The sequence below is a fragment of the Dama dama genome, chromosome 20, assembly GCF_033118175.1.
Source record: "Dama dama isolate Ldn47 chromosome 20, ASM3311817v1, whole genome shotgun sequence".
In the NCBI taxonomy this organism is placed as follows: domain Eukaryota; kingdom Metazoa; phylum Chordata; class Mammalia; order Artiodactyla; family Cervidae; genus Dama; species Dama dama.
In genome coordinates, this window is record NC_083700.1 from 81,955,443 (window position 1) to 81,972,830 (window position 17,388).

General features: G+C 42.8%; 1 protein-coding gene and 2 long non-coding RNA genes across 5 annotated transcripts in view; 2 read left to right on the forward strand and 1 right to left on the reverse strand.

Moving 5' to 3' along the window:
- The window catches only part of NFIA (nuclear factor I A), a 402,591-nt gene extending 392,366 nt beyond the window's left edge, over positions 1-10,225 (reverse strand). For 2 of the 3 annotated variants that reach the window (XM_061121734.1, XM_061121732.1), the window contains exon 1: positions 4,596-4,937. In XM_061121734.1, the coding sequence (XP_060977717.1) occupies positions 4,596-4,622 (27 nt within the window). In that variant the 5' untranslated portion in view covers positions 4,623-4,937. Of the gene's footprint in view, positions 1-4,595; positions 4,938-9,872 lie in introns of those variants that run through there. The other variant, XM_061121733.1, reaches the window with a different exon arrangement.
- Positions 3,946-7,559, forward strand: LOC133041271 (uncharacterized). Its single transcript, XR_009689206.1, has 2 exons — positions 3,946-4,008; positions 6,805-7,559. It is a non-coding gene; the product is annotated as an uncharacterized LOC133041271 (long non-coding RNA).
- A 240-nt stretch (positions 10,226-10,465) lies between the features above and the next one.
- Positions 10,466-15,517, forward strand: LOC133040289 (uncharacterized). Its single transcript, XR_009688940.1, has 3 exons — positions 10,466-10,556; positions 12,363-12,455; positions 15,406-15,517. It is a non-coding gene; the product is annotated as an uncharacterized LOC133040289 (long non-coding RNA).
- The last annotated feature ends 1,871 nt before the right edge of the window (positions 15,518-17,388 follow it).

A 17,388-nucleotide genomic window follows, 5' to 3' on the forward strand; every position in this document is an offset into this window, starting at 1 on the left:
AACGTGTCACTGTGAGAACACGGTTGCAACTAAATACATTCAATTTACTGATGTGATTGTGAAATACCTTCAGTAAGAATCATCCCTAAAAGACAGAGTACTTATTTAAATTTTGAAAATAGTGTTTCAGGTTTTTTGTTCTCACAGGGAAACAGAAAACCTGGTATATTCAATGCTTATGAGACTACAGGAAAACCCTCATGCTTGCCTCTTAAAATTCAAGTAATCTGAAAATAAAATTGAATCTAAAACATTTAAAATGTTCTTACTCTTTTATTGAAAATACTTGATTCTTTTACTCGACATTTTCTTAGGAAACAGAAATATAAAATTAAAGGAAAATTAAACAGTAACCTCCACAAAGCTTTCTGAGTACATCTAACTTTTGATTAACCAACCCACACTAATCTTACATAACTTCTCTCCACTGCACAACCCCCACCAAAAGATAAATTATTTACTTTCAAATAAATGAGGATAAGGAAGCCAAAGAGATATTTGATGATTTTTTAAAGGGTGGAGGACAAATATAAAATGCATTATTTAAGTCTGTAATATCCATCTAAATATATACTTTGGAGGCACAAGTAACTATAATGTCCAAAATATTAATACTATCAAACCAATTATTAATTTTTAAATATTAAAATATAAATTGAATGCTTAAAATTGGTGAATATTTTAACAAAATCAAGCCTGTTAAAATTTTATAAATTACAGTCAATCATTTAAACACTACATATGGCTGCTTTTTACATAAGTTTATATTAATATAATACACAATAAATCATTTCAATAATCGACATTTAATTTTTTCCTCTCTCAACAAATTTCAGACTTTGTATTTCAAGTTTAGGTTTGAAAACTGCTCTTTTTCAATAAAAGAATCCAAAAGCGAAGAAGTCAGCCTTTATAATGCATGTACATTCTTTAAGTAGAGAGAAAACAGAGAAAAATTCAAGAATTATATTATTCTTTCCTATATACCATTTGCACTTTAAAATTTCTGGTGTTTGGGTATCTTTCCTACTACTATACTTTGAAAGAGAGAAATGGGGTGGGGGGGCGCATTTTTCAAGTTACAGTTTATCTAGTAAGGTATACACCAAACCGCAAAGCATTCAAACATTACTAAATTCTGAGTTCATCCTTGAAATGCTCTAAAATACATAAATTTATGGTTTGAAACAGTCCTTCACATTGACTGACTTTTTTATATACACAGGACATGCGGGGGACCAAGGCTCTCTGGAATTATGCAAAGAAAGCCCAGAGTCTACCTTAACTACAAAGTGAGCTTTCACCAAAAGGAGGATTTCATTTTAAAGTCTCAGCCCCATTTTAAAATGCAAAGAATAACTTAGCTCCAAGCATTCATATTTATGTCCAAACCTAGTCTTATTAAAGCAATTTAATAATGATAAACATTTAAAATAAATCTTCTAATGCGACATTTAAGTGTTCAAAGATACCCCAATATGCTTCTCAGAGAACTGCGAACTGCGTTCATTCGTGCTCAAAAGGATTTTGTTTACCTGCCAACCAAATGCCCACATATCTCATCATAAAAATCCTTAAATGAGGTCAACTATGTCAACTAATCATTAAGAATAATCTAAGTCCCAATTTTGCATCAAAAGTATTTACAAGTTATTATTCCCCAAAGGTTTTAAGAATGTGCCAATAAAAGTGCACAATATTTTGTATTTTGTATGACTCAGTCACATGCACAATGAAAGTGCTTTCTCAACGCACAATTAGAAATATTCCAGAATATCAAAACTAAAGGCTATCATTCACATGTAGGAAATGTCTAGGCATAGCATAAATTAGTTTTTAAAGAAAAAAACAGTATGCCCTTATAAATCATGATGTTGCACATATCGCCATAAGCTGTGGAATATTTCAAAATAGTCAAGAGAAAACAAAAAGAATATTTTACGTATGTACTCGGTGAGAAAGTTACAGGCCAGCAATAAAAACAAACCTGAAAACCTGTTTCAAAAGCAACAGGACTTGAATCAGCATCTTCAATGTTCATCTGTTTGCAAGTAAGCCAAGTTTCAGAACCACGGAATGATGATATTTCTGGAACTACTTCTTTGAAAGGTTCACCTATAAATTTCTACTGTTATCATTCTATGACCAGGTACATGATTTGGTTAAGATGTGCCCACTTGGATTAAAATATGATGTTTGGCATTTTCTTAACAAAGTTTTTAAAAATTGCATTCATGCATATGGAGTCTATTCTTTCATTTAGAGTCTTTTTATCACTAGGCTTTACTGGACTTTCTTTAATGACAAATAACCTATTTTTTTGTTTTTAAAACTGGCTCTAAAGCTTTATAAATATTCTGGAAAGTTAAATACATTGTGAATCAATTTTTTAAAAGAAGAATTCATAAAATATATGACCCTCATTCACTATGTAGTGTACATTTTCTTTACAAACTGTTACACTAAGTAAGCATTTCTCTTAGTGGTGTTTCCAGAAGAAGGCCTACTGAATGTATCCATCACAGGGCCAAATAGGTTTTTTAAAAAAAAAAAACTTTCTTAATGTGATAATGGCTCATGAGCTGTGAGAATCCTTTAACTTTGTTAAATACCTGACTATGCCCTGGGCCTATATGCATACACTGGTATCCTCATATATGCACCATGCCAAAATATAAATTTATCTATTGAGAGCTCACTGGAGAAGTCGCTAATGTGTCTGCTAAGGTCCTTCCTCACTACAGCAGCACCACTGGTATTATCTACCAGTTCTATGTGTTGCAAACTTTTGCCAGCTAGAACTTCAGCCTTTGAATCTCAGCATTTTCACTGTAGTCATAACTCATTCAAATTATCTTACACTTTGCATCTTATCCATATGCAATTGTGAACCTTGCCAAAAGTGGTTGGAAAAGTTTCATTCCATACTTCCACAAGTTACTAAAATAGTAACTTGTGGAAGTTTGTTAGGGAAAAATAAAAAACTTTTACAATAACTGAAAGCAACTGCTATCCATTATTAATGCTAGGCCTAAATCCCAAACAGACCATTTCAACATAAAAGATATATTTAAGAGTCTTCTGAGATCAAATAGCCGGTAGATGACTGTTAGATATTGCAATAAGGAGGGATGTCGTGTGGGAAATAAATCCAGAATCTATAGAGAGAGAAAAAACTATGGATACTTTTTAGTCTTCCAGAAAGTATTCCGGATAAACCGTTATCTCCTGCTAAATGAAAGCAAGAAGTGGTAGCAGGTTTTTGTAGGGAGTGGTGAATAAACATTTTACATGAAGCATACAAACTTCACGTACATGATTAATGGTCAGATCGCAATGTACCAAAACAGTATGAAGGCTCACAGTTTTCTTCAAAAAAAAAAAAAAGCGCAAAATCACTTTGACTTCATGCTTTTGGTCAAAATAAATAAATAAATAATATATTCAAAAGGGACCAGATTTGGAGCCTTGAAGTAGCAATATTTTGCCTGGGGGTGGTGCAGACAGGGGAGGGATGGAAAGAGAGGACATGGAAAGGAGAGGAGCTGGGGCGAGAGAGCCCCACGCTCCGAGTTAAGTCGAAGGGGAAAAGTTGCCCCAGTCCTGAGCGCGGAGCGGCCCGAGTCGCGTTGCGGCGGCGGGGGGAGACGCGTCCGGCCGGGCCGCCGCTCGGGCTCGCGGCTGGGAGCCCAACTCCGCCCGGCGCGCCCCGGCCCGCGGCCCGCGGCCTCGGCTGCTCGCCGTCCTGCGCAGCGTGGGCTCGTCCCGGCACGGAAACTTTCGCTCGGGAAAGCCAGCGGGCGACAGGCGGCGAGGACGCAGGCTCCACCCGGCCGACGCGGTGGGACGCGCGGCCCCGCAGCCCCGCAGTCCCGCTCCGCGGATCCCCGGGGCCGGCTCGCCGCCGCCCGCCCGGGTCCGAGGGGCGCTGTCCCGGCCGGGGCCCGGGGCGCTGGCCCGCGTCCTTCCCGCGGCCGGACCCCAAAGGCTGACAAAGAATAAACAAAAGTAAGAGTTTGGGGCGGCTGCGGCGGCGCGGGCTCCGCGGGCGGGCCGCGGGCGCGGGGACCCGAGTGCTCCCGCAGCCGGGGGTGCAGCGGCCCCGAGCGTGCGGGGCGTGCGGGGGGCTCCGTCGGCGGCCCCCTCCCCGGGCGCCGCGGAACTACAGAAACCGGCCTCGCGCCTGCAGAAACGCTGAGTCCAGATTTCAGCGTGACATGGGCTGCAACCCTGCCGAAACACGTGCGGGGCGTCCGAAAACACCACCGTTCCGCAGTCAATCGCCCCGATATTAATTAACGCATTAATAAGAGGGCGCCATTAGCCATGTGCCCACACAAATGGCCGTGCAAGAGGAATGCACCCGCATGGAAACAAAGTTACTTTCTTAAAGCTGTATTTCTCCCCCCCCCCCCAACGAGCACACGCGCGCACACATACACACACACACACACACAGAAACACGCGCAGATATGGGCACACCCCGGGACACATGCCTCGGGCCCTGCTAGTGCGGGGTCCCCGGCACCCCCGGCCCGGCCCCAGGTCTGCCCCCGCCATCCCGACCCCCCCTCCGCATCCAAACAGCTGCTTACCTGGGTGAGACAGAGCGGAGAATACATCACTGCCGGGCGGTGGGGTGTGCGTGTGCGTCTGGTGTGTGCGGTTTGGAGGTGTGCGTGAGTGCGGGTGAGAAAGGAGAAAGAGGGAGAGAGGAGGAGAGAGAGAAGGGGGGAGAAAAAAAAAATCAAGCCTGCTTCTTGCGTTCACATTTCCAACTCGGCTCAACTGCAGCCAGCCAGCGCTATTGCCGCTCCATGAGCTGAACTTTAACCCCGCCTAGAGTTTCCCTACACTCCACTATACATGTCTACTGTACGCGGGCGTTAAAGGCATAGCGCACCCTTTCCCGCTCCCGCGCCCGCCGGCCGGGTGCCCGCGAGCTGCCCGCGCGCCCGCCTCCGCCTCCGCTCTGCACCGCACCGCACGGCCGCCGCCCGCTCGCGCCGCCGCCGGTGTGGAGGGGGGGCGTGGGGGAGGGGGCGGCTGCGGCGCCGCGCGGCCAGCCGGGTCCCGAGCCTCCGCGGCCGCTCGCGCTCGCTCCTCGCTCGCTCCCTCTCTTGCTCCCTGGCTGGCTCGCTCGCTCGCTCGCTCGGCCCCCCCTCGCCCCCCCCCCCCCCGTCCCCGCTCAGCGCATTACTGGGTAACGCAGTGAGGAGCAGTTACAGTCTGTACTCCCGGGCAGCTATAGGCTGCCACAGGATGTGCTTAAGCAAACAAAACTACTTTTCCTCGTCCCCATCCCCCAACCCCCGCCGCAGACCTTCGCGGACCTCGGTGGAGGACTTGGGCAACTTTGCCAGGTTGCCCTGCACCCCTCGATTCACTGCGTGGGCACGCAGAGAACCGCGGAGAAAGCCGAGCGGGGTGGGGGGAGGGGGGCTGCAGATTTGCATGTATGCAAATTTAAAAGAATCAGACCTCCTAGGTAACTTTTTTTCCCTTCTGAAATGCGGTACGGCTCAAAGCATTGTAAGCTCTCCAACGAAGCTTTTTGTGGGAATAGATCGTCGGCAGAGGTAATTATGCACAAAATCCTGCAAACTTTGTGCAGCTTCAGTCCTATGGCCTCCAGAACCGGGGACGGTGGGGGGAATTTTCACAAGGAAGATTCACCGGATTTGGGGGCTGGGGTGGGGGGGTTGTCTGGAGAAAGGGAGGCGGAGATTAACGAGCATTCTCCCTCCCAGGACTGTAACTAGTGGGTTTGAACACAGACGCCATAGAAAAAGTTCTATCACGTTCAGAAACAACAGTGGTTTAGCTGTGACATCTTTTTCTTTTTAGGAGGGGAAAAAAAAAAACGTGAAAGGGATGTCCCCTCAGGGAAGGGAGATATTCTCGTCCACAAACGCGTGCCCAGAACTGGACACAGGCCTGTCATTACCGTCCCTGTTCCCGGGACACCTCTGGAAGGGTGCCTTTTAAGAATCCCCTCTTTTTCCCTCCCCCAGGTAATAGTTCTTAAAATGGAAAAGAGCTTCCTGCAATTATTTTAGGTTTGCTAAAGTATTGTTTTGGCAGAAAAGGGGGGTGGTTTTTAGGGTTTGGCAAGTTGCCAATAAGCCTGCTTTTCCAGTTTTTTTTTTTGTTTTTTTTTTTTAAACCTCATATTTTCTCTCTAGGCTCTCCTCACTGCTGGGAAAGGGGGGGAAAAAAGGTATACCTCCTTCCTCCAAACCCCCATGCCATCTCTTCTCATCTCCCTCACTCTAGTTTGCAGCCTTCTGCGTTTTCTAGTCCTCAAAATTCCAAAAGGGAAGACGACTATATAACGATGAAAGGCTCTAGCACACAGGGGAATGTGCACCTTGGTGGAGGTTGCCCATCTAGAGAGCCTCTGAAAAGAGGAAATTCCTGTAGGAATGCCCACTCTGCATGTGTGGATGAGATGACATGTAAAGGCCACTCTCATTCAGACTCTTCCCCCACCCCACTCTCTCTTTTTTTTTTTTTTTTTGAAGTAAGGGGCAAGAAATATGCTCCTGGAGAAAAGAAAATGAAGTCCTCAAATAATCTGCATCTTTCTAACGTGATTTTATGCTTTTTCTCCAGTTACTTAATAGCCAAAATAATTCCTGGCTTCTCAGGAGACCATTTTCACACGCCCCCGCTTCTAAATATCCTTGGAAATCTCTCAGGTTATTTATTAAGGGGTGAGGGGAAATAATGACTTAAAACCTTAATGAAAGAGCCCCGTTTTCCCAAACGACACAACTGCTTTTTTTCCTTGCTTCCTCTTAGATTTCAGTAGGAGAAAAACGTCCTAAAAGGCAAGCCGAGTTACAGAGACAACATTCCTGGCCAGGAGAACCCTTGCTGGGATCTATAACTTCAACGCGCTCCAAGTTTCCTCGATAGAAGTTTCTGGCTGACAGTTCCAACATGTAACTGAGGCAGAGTGAAGAAGTTATTGTTCCGAGTGTGTACTCTTGGGAAGCTCTCTTCCAGAGAAGATTAAAATCTTTCTTTTGGTGTATTAAAAGATAGACCTCACATCTGCCACTTCCCAAAACAGCAAAGATTCTGACTTTTAATTGAATCTCAAGAAAAAGGAAAAGGGTTTTTTTAAAAGAGCACTGGCACGTCGCCCTGGTTTTTGTTGTTGCTGTTTTTTTTTTTTTTTTTAAATGGGGAAAAGTAATTTAATGCTGATATTTCTACTTTAAGAACTTCTTTTGTTGCAGCAGTGGATGTGCCCGCGATTTCCAGCTTTCTGCGGTTAGCAATATTATCTTAAGTAACTTTTGGCGCCCTTCGTAAGACTTTTGGATATGGGACGATTGTTTGCGCCCTCTAGGCAAGGGCTGGATCCAAGTTCAGCACCAAAGCCCTTCACATCCGCTCCTGCTTTCCCTGCTATCTCCGCCAGCTCCCGCTCCCTCCCCCGCGGGAGGGCGGTGGGGTGGAGAGGCGGGGGAAGCTCTACGAAGCTCAGCTCCAACTGCAGCATTTGGAAACCGGACCGAGAAAAATACAGTAGAAGAGTTACAGTTACAGAGAGGCTTCTGGTAACTTTCTCTCCAACAGGCATAAATTTAAACACACACACAAAGAAACAGATGTTCCTCAAAGGGCAGTCTGGGGGTAAAAAACATTTCCAACTCTCTCCCCTGGTCCCAAGTTACAAAAGTAAATCCTTGTCCAGAGTTCAGAAAGATACTGAGACCCTTGAAAGAGAACAGGGATGAAGGGTGAAGGGAAGGAAGAAAGGATAGTGGAGAGAACAGTATAGAAAACACAGGTGAAGTACAGAAACTAGTTTACTGCAATCATATAAATGACCCATTGTTAGGAAGGATAAACCCCTTATTGGAAATAACCACTCCAATCATTTATTTTGCAAGTGCTAGGAGGCTGCCTTGAAATGGGATTGTCTCTGTGCAAAGGAGGCTCCTGTCATGCTCTCTGCTATCCATATTCTTCCTGGCACAGAGCCCAGCCTTGCATTTGCTGTGTTTTATTTGCAGAAATGTTACCTTGCCAGTTTTAGTGAAATCCTCTTAGATATATAAATTACGTCAATAAGGATTCACTTATATGTACATCTCGAATACCTCTCATTTTGGAGGTTACTTAATAGGAAGATCTTGTTAATATGATTTAGATTTTAATGTACAAAGCAGTGAAGATAAAATTGGGGTTCAGAAGTGACAATGCCATTTACTATAGTTCTTACCAAGACTAACTTTATTACTCACATTTCCCAAGGTTTTCCTTCTCTAGTTTTTTGACCCGCAGTCACTTGTGTGCAGATTTTTCTTATATGCATATATTCCTAAATTGAATCATGTTGCTGAGCTGAGCATCTAAGCAGATTCTTACATCAGATTTCCAGGCCAGATTTGATTAGAAGGCCTAAAGCCTTGGGAAATAGCTGGATGGGAGTTTAAGCCAAAGATGGGAAAGAGCCTCTATTATTTTCCATTCACTTCCCTACAGAATTAGGTGTCTACACTGCTCAGAGGGAAGGAAAAATGGATATATTTTAGTCAGAGGCTGCCAGTTACTGTCTCCAAGACAAGCTGCTGCCGTTGGTTTCCACAGGATTGGTGTCAAAGACTTGTTCAAGAGGCCAGACTCCAGCAGAGAGTTAGCAAGTCAGCAATCTTCCACACACACCCTCCACAGGGGTTGTTGTGGTAACAAGAAGAAATGTGCACTTGGCCAGTCTCAATATCCTATTTGCTACTGACCATATATTAAACAGAATTCAAGAAAAGTCAAGAAAAACACTCTCCCCTTCTTCCTTTCAAATGTACAAAACAGCTGTCTGTCCACCTGTGAAACAGTCTCTCTCCTTTAAACTGTTGTGTAGAGTTCCAGAAGAGAGGCTTGCCTATTCCTTCAAAGTACCTGAAAAGCCAAAGCTTCTAAGATAAACAGAGAAAGACGTTTTGCCCTGCTAAGCATGCAATACATTACTTTCCAAAGCTCACTACAATCCCATGGTTTATCAGCCACACATTTTTAAAAGTTGAACCTCATCTTCCAGAACCGTTAACAACTTCCCTGAATTTACAAATAATCATTCATGCAAAGTTAAAGATTTCTCTAACAGAATTTTTCTAACTTTTTCTAAAAGGCAATGAAGGCTTACGATTCACGCAAAACAAAACAAAAAACCCCCCACGTTAATTAGGTTCTTTTTTTCTTCTAAAATTCAAAAACTCTTTCCTATTGTGCTTGCTAAATCCGGAAGAGCTTGTAGCTTTGACAGCTTGAACCACACCATCCCCTTCAGAGCCGCAGAGAACTTCAGATCTTCTCTGTCCCGCCCCCTCTGGCTACTGCGAACCATTGTACACCCAAGCTTGGATATGATTGGGTAAACCTTTTGTCAATCTCCCCTGTAGTCCCATTGATTAGAGGATCGAATCGTCAATTATTCTCCCGGTCCAGACATTTCTTTTCGGGTTAGGTTGACTGCTGAGGCCAGACGTCTTTTTACAGAACAGAGCACGTACAGGATTTTTTTTTTCCCCCTTTCTGGAACCGAGCAAGCGCTAGGAGGAAAAAAAAAAAAAATCTGTCAAGCTCAGCAATTTTTTCAAATCTCGGGGAGAAAAAAAAAAAGGAAACCCGGTCCTTGATGTACATAACAAAAAAAGAAAAAAAACCATCCACAAAGCTACATCTTTAAAACAAAACCATCACAATAGACATTTACCCAGCAATCACTCCAATGCATATGCAAGCTAGAGAAATTTTAAAGTCTTAGCCATTAAACAAAATCATTCTACCATTATTGTTGTTTATAAAACGCGTAGCATATAAACGCAAAATAGAAAGTTTAAAGCTGAACCACGTACCATTGCAATGTAAAAAGAGTACGTGAGAAACTGAGAAACTTTAAAATGTTCAGACGAATTGCTTCATTAGTTGTCCCCCTTTTTTTTGCATTAAAAAAGACATCTAAATAAACTTGGAACCGTTGAAAACCCGGAAGAGATTTTTTTTTAAAGCTGTTGGCCAATTGCAGGCTTCTTGGAGAATTTTTTTTTTTAACTCCAAATCAGGAGGCTTTTGCAATTGCAATGCGCGCTCTCTGCCTCTCTCACTGTCTCTCTCTCCTCTTTTGAAAGCGATCCAACCCCGGCTGGCTGGTTCTCAGATTCTCTCTGGTTTTGCCTTGTGTGCTTTGGATTGTACGAGACTTTGCAGAAGTTGCAATCGATTCGCAGTCCCTCTATCCTCTCCCTACCCCCTTGTTTATTTCCGCAATCGCTGCAATTTGCATAGTAACCACGCACGAGGCGGCGGCGGGGGCCGGGAGGGGGCAGGGAAAAGGCCTTGCCCCCTTCTCCCCTCCTCCTGTCTCTCTCCCCGCCAGTCTCCTCCTCCCCCACGGCGTGTGGCCAATAGGAGTCCCGGCATTCAGCGCAAGCTCCGGTCGGGACACCGTTCGGAAGAAAGCCCCTGTGTTACTAGGCCCGGCTCTCGGGATGGTGTTTTTGGCGCAGTAGGAGTTCCCCCGCTTGAGGACCTCGCAGCTGGTACTAGGGAGTTGTGACGATATAGTACCTTTGCCTGCGGTTGTGCGGGTTTCGCACGTTTTAATCAAGTCTGCACACCTGCTTTCTCGGTTTCTTTTTCTGTAGTCTCTCGTGAGTTATTAGGCTAGTTCAGGATGGTTAGTGAGAGATTTAACCTTTATTTGCACTGGTGTAGACCAAGAGCTAAAGATCCTCTTTGCTTCATTAAATCAAGAGAGTGCAAAATGTCACAGAGAACTCGCAATGAAATAAAGCTTCTACTCCAGATTCAGAAAGAAAAAGGCATTGGCTCTGCCCTGCAGATGGCTGAACATAAAATTGTTAGGTGGGCTCACTCAAGAATAAAGCTGTTCCTTTAAAGCAAGAGATGCAGTGAAATTCTAACTTAATTGCAAGGGTCTTGTCAATATCCTTTAAAAGGGGGGGGGGGTTCCACAAAGCTTAATACACCCCTCCACCCCCCATCCCCCCCCCCCCAAAAGAAGAGCTAAAAGACATTTCATATTTAAAGGGGAGGGGCGTTAAAACACAGTTATTGGATTATTAAGTCCTCCGTCTCACTGATCCATCTTATATCATTAATCCCGACTCTTTAAGATCATGTAATCAGGTTATTTCAATGTCAATCTTTTATGTGTTTGTTTCAAGCAACAAACAAGCCATTGGTTCAGTGGCGGTGTGTGTATGGGGTGGGGTGTCCCTTTAAGTGGAAAGCTTCACAACTGGGCTATTATTATTATTATTTTTGTTTTAAATGTGTTTGCTTTGCATCAGTTAAGTAGCTTAAAACATTTTTTGCTGAATAACTGAGTTACTGTGTGCTTAGCTTGCTTGATAAAATTTATCCAATAAGAAGTCAAGAGGAATAGGAAGCAACCTGGCAGTTGTCTGATTTTCTTAACTGTGCTTGGTGAAGTTACCTAATTAATTAATAACAGGACCTTGCACAGTTAAATTAGAGGTTAGAGAAATTTCCTATTTTATTTTGAACCACATTTTTGGCTTTAGACTTAAACACTTTACAACTAGCTAACTGATGAAGCATTGCTGGGAGGTAAAGTACTGTGGCTGCCCTTGGTATTACGCAGGATTTGCTGTTCTGGTCTGACTGATAGATTCAAATATTGTCTAGCTCTGGAAAGTCTGTGGCATTTAATCCACTGAGCATTTCCACTTGGCGTACCACTTTCACCTTAGAAACACACTTGATGAGATATAGTGGCTTAAGTAAAAAGAAAAAATAATTTTTTAAGTAATCAAAAAATTTCTAGGCCTAGTTTGGCTGGTGCTAGGCTATGTGATCTTGAGACAATTACATAACACCTATAAAATAGGACATGGACTTATTGTGAGAATGGAGGACTGTTTTGTCAAGAGCTAAGAGCCTTTGAAATGCCCAAGAGGTATCAACTTGTATTGCATTGCTCTGTAGATGCTGTGGCCTGAATAATTCCTAATGCTAAGCAAACCAGGCCTTGTCAGTAGGTGGTAACAATGAGTTTTGTGTAGTTTTGTGAGTTTTGAGTTTTGTATAATGTCTCTACTTCATTAACTTGGTCTAATGTGGTAGGTTAGCACCAGTCCCAAAGTAACCTTTTATATCTTCGTCTAGTCAACAACAACACAGTATAGGCTTTGGAATCCAATTTAGGTGTTAATGTTGGTCCTACTATGTGTGGTGGTGGTGGTTCAGTTGCTAAGTTATATCTGACTCTGTGACCCCATGAACTGCAGCCCACCAAACTCCTCTGTCCATGGGATTTCTCAGGTAAGAATACTGAAGTGGGCTGCCATTTTCTCTTCTAGGGGATCTTCCTGACCCAGGGATTGAACCTGCGTCTCCTGAATTGCAGGCAGTCTCCTGCAATGCAAGTGGATTCTTTACCACTGAGCCACCAGGTAAGTTCCTACTATGTGACTCCAGGCACATTATTTAACCTCAGTAAGCTTTAGATCCTGCCTTTGAAAAATGGTACATATTCAGATAACATGTGTAAATTACTGAGTACACTATGTGTAGTCAATAAAGATAGCTATAATAATACTGTTACTGTTTAATATGTATAATGTCCTAGGTGAGCTTTCCAGGTGGCTCAGTGGTAAAGAGTCTGCCTGCAAATGCAGGAGATGCAGGAGAGACAAGTTCGATCCCTGGGACAGGAAGATTTCCTGGAGGAGGAAATGGAAACCTACTCCAGGATTTTTGCCTGGGAAATCCCATGGACACAGGAGCCTGATGGGCTACAGTTCATAGGGTTGCAAAGAGTCGAACATGACTGAGTGTGTGCACACACACACTCTCACACACACACACACACACACATATTCTAGGTACACTGAATGTGCCAAAAGCTAAGGAAACAGAGAATAAGATATTATCCCTGCCTCCAAGAAGCTTTCTGTCCAATGGCAGAGACAAGACATAAAGGTAAATAACAATATAGTAAGTGCTATCTCTAACTTAGATATACATAAAGGACAGTAGGAATACAGATGACTGATCTTGTTTGGATGTACAGATTAAAAAGCTAAAAAAAAGTGACATTAGTGTTGGGCTAAAAGTATGCATTTGTCAGGTGAACAATTGAGGGACAGAGTACTCCTGTCTAGGAAAGCATGGTGATATCAGTGTATGCAATGGGCCAGAGAATGGGGTGAGGATCGACTGTGACTCATTGCACTAGCTAGTGTTAGCTTGTGTTACAGTAACTAGAGATGTAGTTGGTAAAGCAGACTGAGGCAAGATGGTGGAGAGCATTATGAGTTTTGCTTGAGGGACTGGGGAGGCCTCAAAGGTATTTAACCAAAAGATAGGCAAGATAAGACGTGCAAGTTAGAAAGATCATGGTAGCAGTGGAGGCAAAGAGACCAGTTAAAACAAGGTGAGAGAAGATGAAGTCTTGAATTATAGCACAGCAGAAATGAATGAGCAAGAGAGAAAAGGAAGGAAGAGAAGAGGGTAGGAGAGAGGCGTGGAAGCAAGGGAGAGACACATCATTGACTTTCATTTCAGGGACTTTGATCAATAGGAACAACATAAGAGTGCAGTGTTTCCACACTCTTCCCAAAGTCCAGATATCCACATTATGTATAATAAGATCTGTTAGTGAAAGGAGCGCTTCTTGCCCCGCAAACTGCCACTTCTATATCCTTAAACCTACAATATTAAATAATTTAAAAATAATAACAGTAACCATACTAATAGCTCACATAGATTGACTGTTTATTCTCTATTAGCTCTTTCCACTCCCTGAATTTGGATTCTAGTAACTTCAGCCCCATTGAAAAACAGCTGTACATTAAATAGGGTGGTTTTGAGTTGTCAACCCATTTTAGAGCCTCATGTTTCCACATAGGCTGGCTTTATGCCTTGAAAATAGTAGGCTCTTCCAGGAATTTTGCTTTGTTGACCCAAATAAAAACCTAATCCTCTTGCAGGGCATTGATATGGAGACTAGAACATCAGTCTTACAGAATAGAAACATAATTCAGAATCACTATATTTTTCTAATAATAACTTTAAATTTCTGTAGTAAATTGAATGTTGAACACAAAGGTATACTTCACATTTTCTTGATTTGCTTGGGTAAATCCTAGATCATCCAAAGAACTTTTTAGGGTAAGTAATGAACACTGGCATTTAGAGGTCTAACATGGCAATGTAAAGGATAATAAATAACACAGCAGTATAAAGGATAAATACTAGAAGCAAATTTAAATCTAGGATTTGAAGAGGCTTCCAAATAAGCAAGTTGTGGCAGTCTACTCTCCCCCTGCTAAATCTGTTCTCTACTTTTGGATACATAGATGAACAATTAGAGTCTATATTTTCCAGCCTCCATTTCCGATAGGCATGACACATGATTAAGTTCTTCTCAATAGGATGGAAGCAGGATAGCTGAGTGCAAGTTCCATGTTACTTGCTTAAAAGAAATTTGTTTTAAATTTTTGGCCTTTCTAAGGGCTTCCATGAAGCCCTGTTAGAGACCAAACTTCAATGACAAAGACCAGGACTGAGCCCTCGGAGACAAAAGAGTGGCAAGATGGAAGGACCTTGGTCCCTAAGTGATCTCAGGGAGCAAAGTTGCTCCTGCAGCCTAGATCATATTTAAACTTCTGGTTCTGAGGACTCTGATATAGCAGCCTAGCATTTACTACAACTAATAATCAAGATTATAAAATAATCTCATGAGATCTTTGGATAATTTTCTCTATAAAGATGTTATGGTTTTTCCCCAATTTAGTACAGATTACATTTGTTTTTATTATCAGCCTTCTTTTCCAGACTCTCCTCCTGCCTCAACTCTCTCTGTGACCTGCTCATCCCATACACATTGAACAACCCGTCTCCTCTCATCATTTTCTGAACACAGCATACATGTTCATTCCTCTCTTCCTTTGTCTGTGTGCTTTTTTTCTGTCCAGAAATCCCTTAAAAAATGAGTTTTACTCGTTTTTTCAAGAACCAAATTCTACTTCCCAACTCCCCTGGCAGAATCCATGCATCCCTCCAGCATGATCTCCAGTGTCTTAGGACAGCTCTTATCTCCAGCTGTCTTTAGGACAGCTCTCTTCACATTGTATATACATTTGTATAAAAGTGTTAGTCACTCAGTCATGTCTGACTCTTTGCATTTCAAGGACTATAGCTCACCAGATTTATCTAACCATGGAATTCTACAGGCAACAGTATTGGAGTGGGTAGCCATTACCTTCTCTGGGGAATCTTCCAGACCCAGGGATTGAACCCAGGTCTCCCAAATTGCAGGCAGATTGTTTACTGTCTGAGCCACCAAGGAAGACCCATCAATTTGTATATCAATTATTTATTTGTCCTTTTGTCTGCTAGACTATGAGCTCCTTGGAAGTGCCACGACTTCAGACCTTCTTGGATTCCTATAAGCAAAGTGCCATAGTAGATCCTCAATGAATGTTGGGTGAATTCACATGTGAATGAACAGATGAACAAATGGTTAGCATTCCAACCTTTCAGTCTGATAAAACACAAGGTCAGGAGCATGGCTGATACAGGACATGGCATTATCACTGGATGGAAATTTTAAATAATAAAATAGTAGGACATTGAGTTTGCTTATCACAGACCTTCCACACATATTCTCACCTTTATAATTCCTCCTGGCTGGGGCAGCCATTGTCATTCTAACCACACAACTGAGGAAACTTAGGCTCAGGAAACTGTAGAGGTTACTCAAGGTCATTCACACTGCGAGTGGTTGAAAACAGTGCAATTCATTTAGCATTCTTCCCCAAAGCTCTAGCTATGTTTTCTAACTTAGGAAAAAGTTCAGGCTTCAATTTTTTTTAAGTACTAGTGGGCTCTAATCGTAATCAAAGGCAAACACGTGGATCCATTGTTAAAAAAATAAAAAAGCTTTATTGAGATATAATTGATATACAAAGAACTGCACATATTTAATGTATACAGTTTGATGAGCTTGGACATATACCAACACCAATGATCGATCACCACAATCAAGGTAATAGATATATCCGACACCTCTCAGAGTTTCCTTGTGCCCCCCCACTTTTGTTTGTGGTATGAACATTTACTTTGAGGTCTAACCTCTTAAATCTTGAAGAGCACAGTACAGTATTGTTAACTATATGCACTGTATTGTACAAATCTCTAGAACGTATTCGTCTACCATAGCTGAAACTTAACGCCCACTGAATAACAGCTCCTCGTTTCCCCCACCCTAGACCCACCCTTCTTATTCCCAGGTGGCTCAGTGGTACAGAGTCTCCCTGCCAAGGCAGGAGACACAAGTTCAATCCCTGGGTTGGGAGGATCCCCTGGAGGAGGAACATGGCAACCCACTCCAGTACTCTTGCCTAGGGAATCCTATGGACAGAGGAGCCTGGCAGGCTACAGCCTGTGGGGTTGCCAAGGAGTTGGACATGACTGAGCAGTTGAGCACACATGCAATTGAGCACCACGGATACACATTGTGATAAACTGCAGAAATCCCTCAATACCAAAGATGATGTCGCACAGTTGAGCTGCTAGGCTAGCCAGAGAGGGGAAATCTGTGTCATAACTAAAGTGAAGGTAGCAAAGTCCCCAGTTCACAGAAGGAGAGGTGAAGGGGGACTCAGAAGTCTCCAGCCACCAAGCTTTACAGATGATAAAACTGAAACCAGCCGAGTGAAGCTCATGGTCTTAGAGCTGGTAAAGAATTCATCCCCAGTTCAGTGCCAGTTTCATTACATCATGCAAAGGATATTTTGCAGGAATGGGAAAGGAGTGAATAACTAGCTCTGATATCAAAGTTGAAAAGAGGCCTGGGAAAGTGAAGAAATACTGCTCTTGAATCTGATAGGAGAAAGAAAACGGTTAATTATCTAAATCGAATGGACGACTATAAAATCCAGGCGGGTACCTAAAAGATTTACCTAAACGTGTTCAGACAGTTCAGTGATAATTTTCAGGAAAAATAAACGCGGGTGGGGTGAGAGCAGCTGTTTAGAACTGCAAATTCATGTGAAGAGCTATGAATGGATCTGGTTCTCTAGTCTCTGCTCTTTGTGGCCTTAGACAGTTCAACCTCTCCCTCTGGCTTCCTTCTCTGAAAATGTTTAAGTATCACCAGCCCTGCTTACACACTGAAGTTTTGTGAGGATTCAATGAAATCATGAGTGTGAAACTGTACAAAAATTTAGGTTTCTGTTCTATGAAGGCCCTGTACCACCAACCGTGGTTTATCATATAGCACAGAATAAAGAACATGGATATGTAGTTGGTCGTATTTATCCTGACTCTATTCAGAAATGTTTTTGAGTGGGGATGTGTGTGTGTATCTCTGTCTATTTA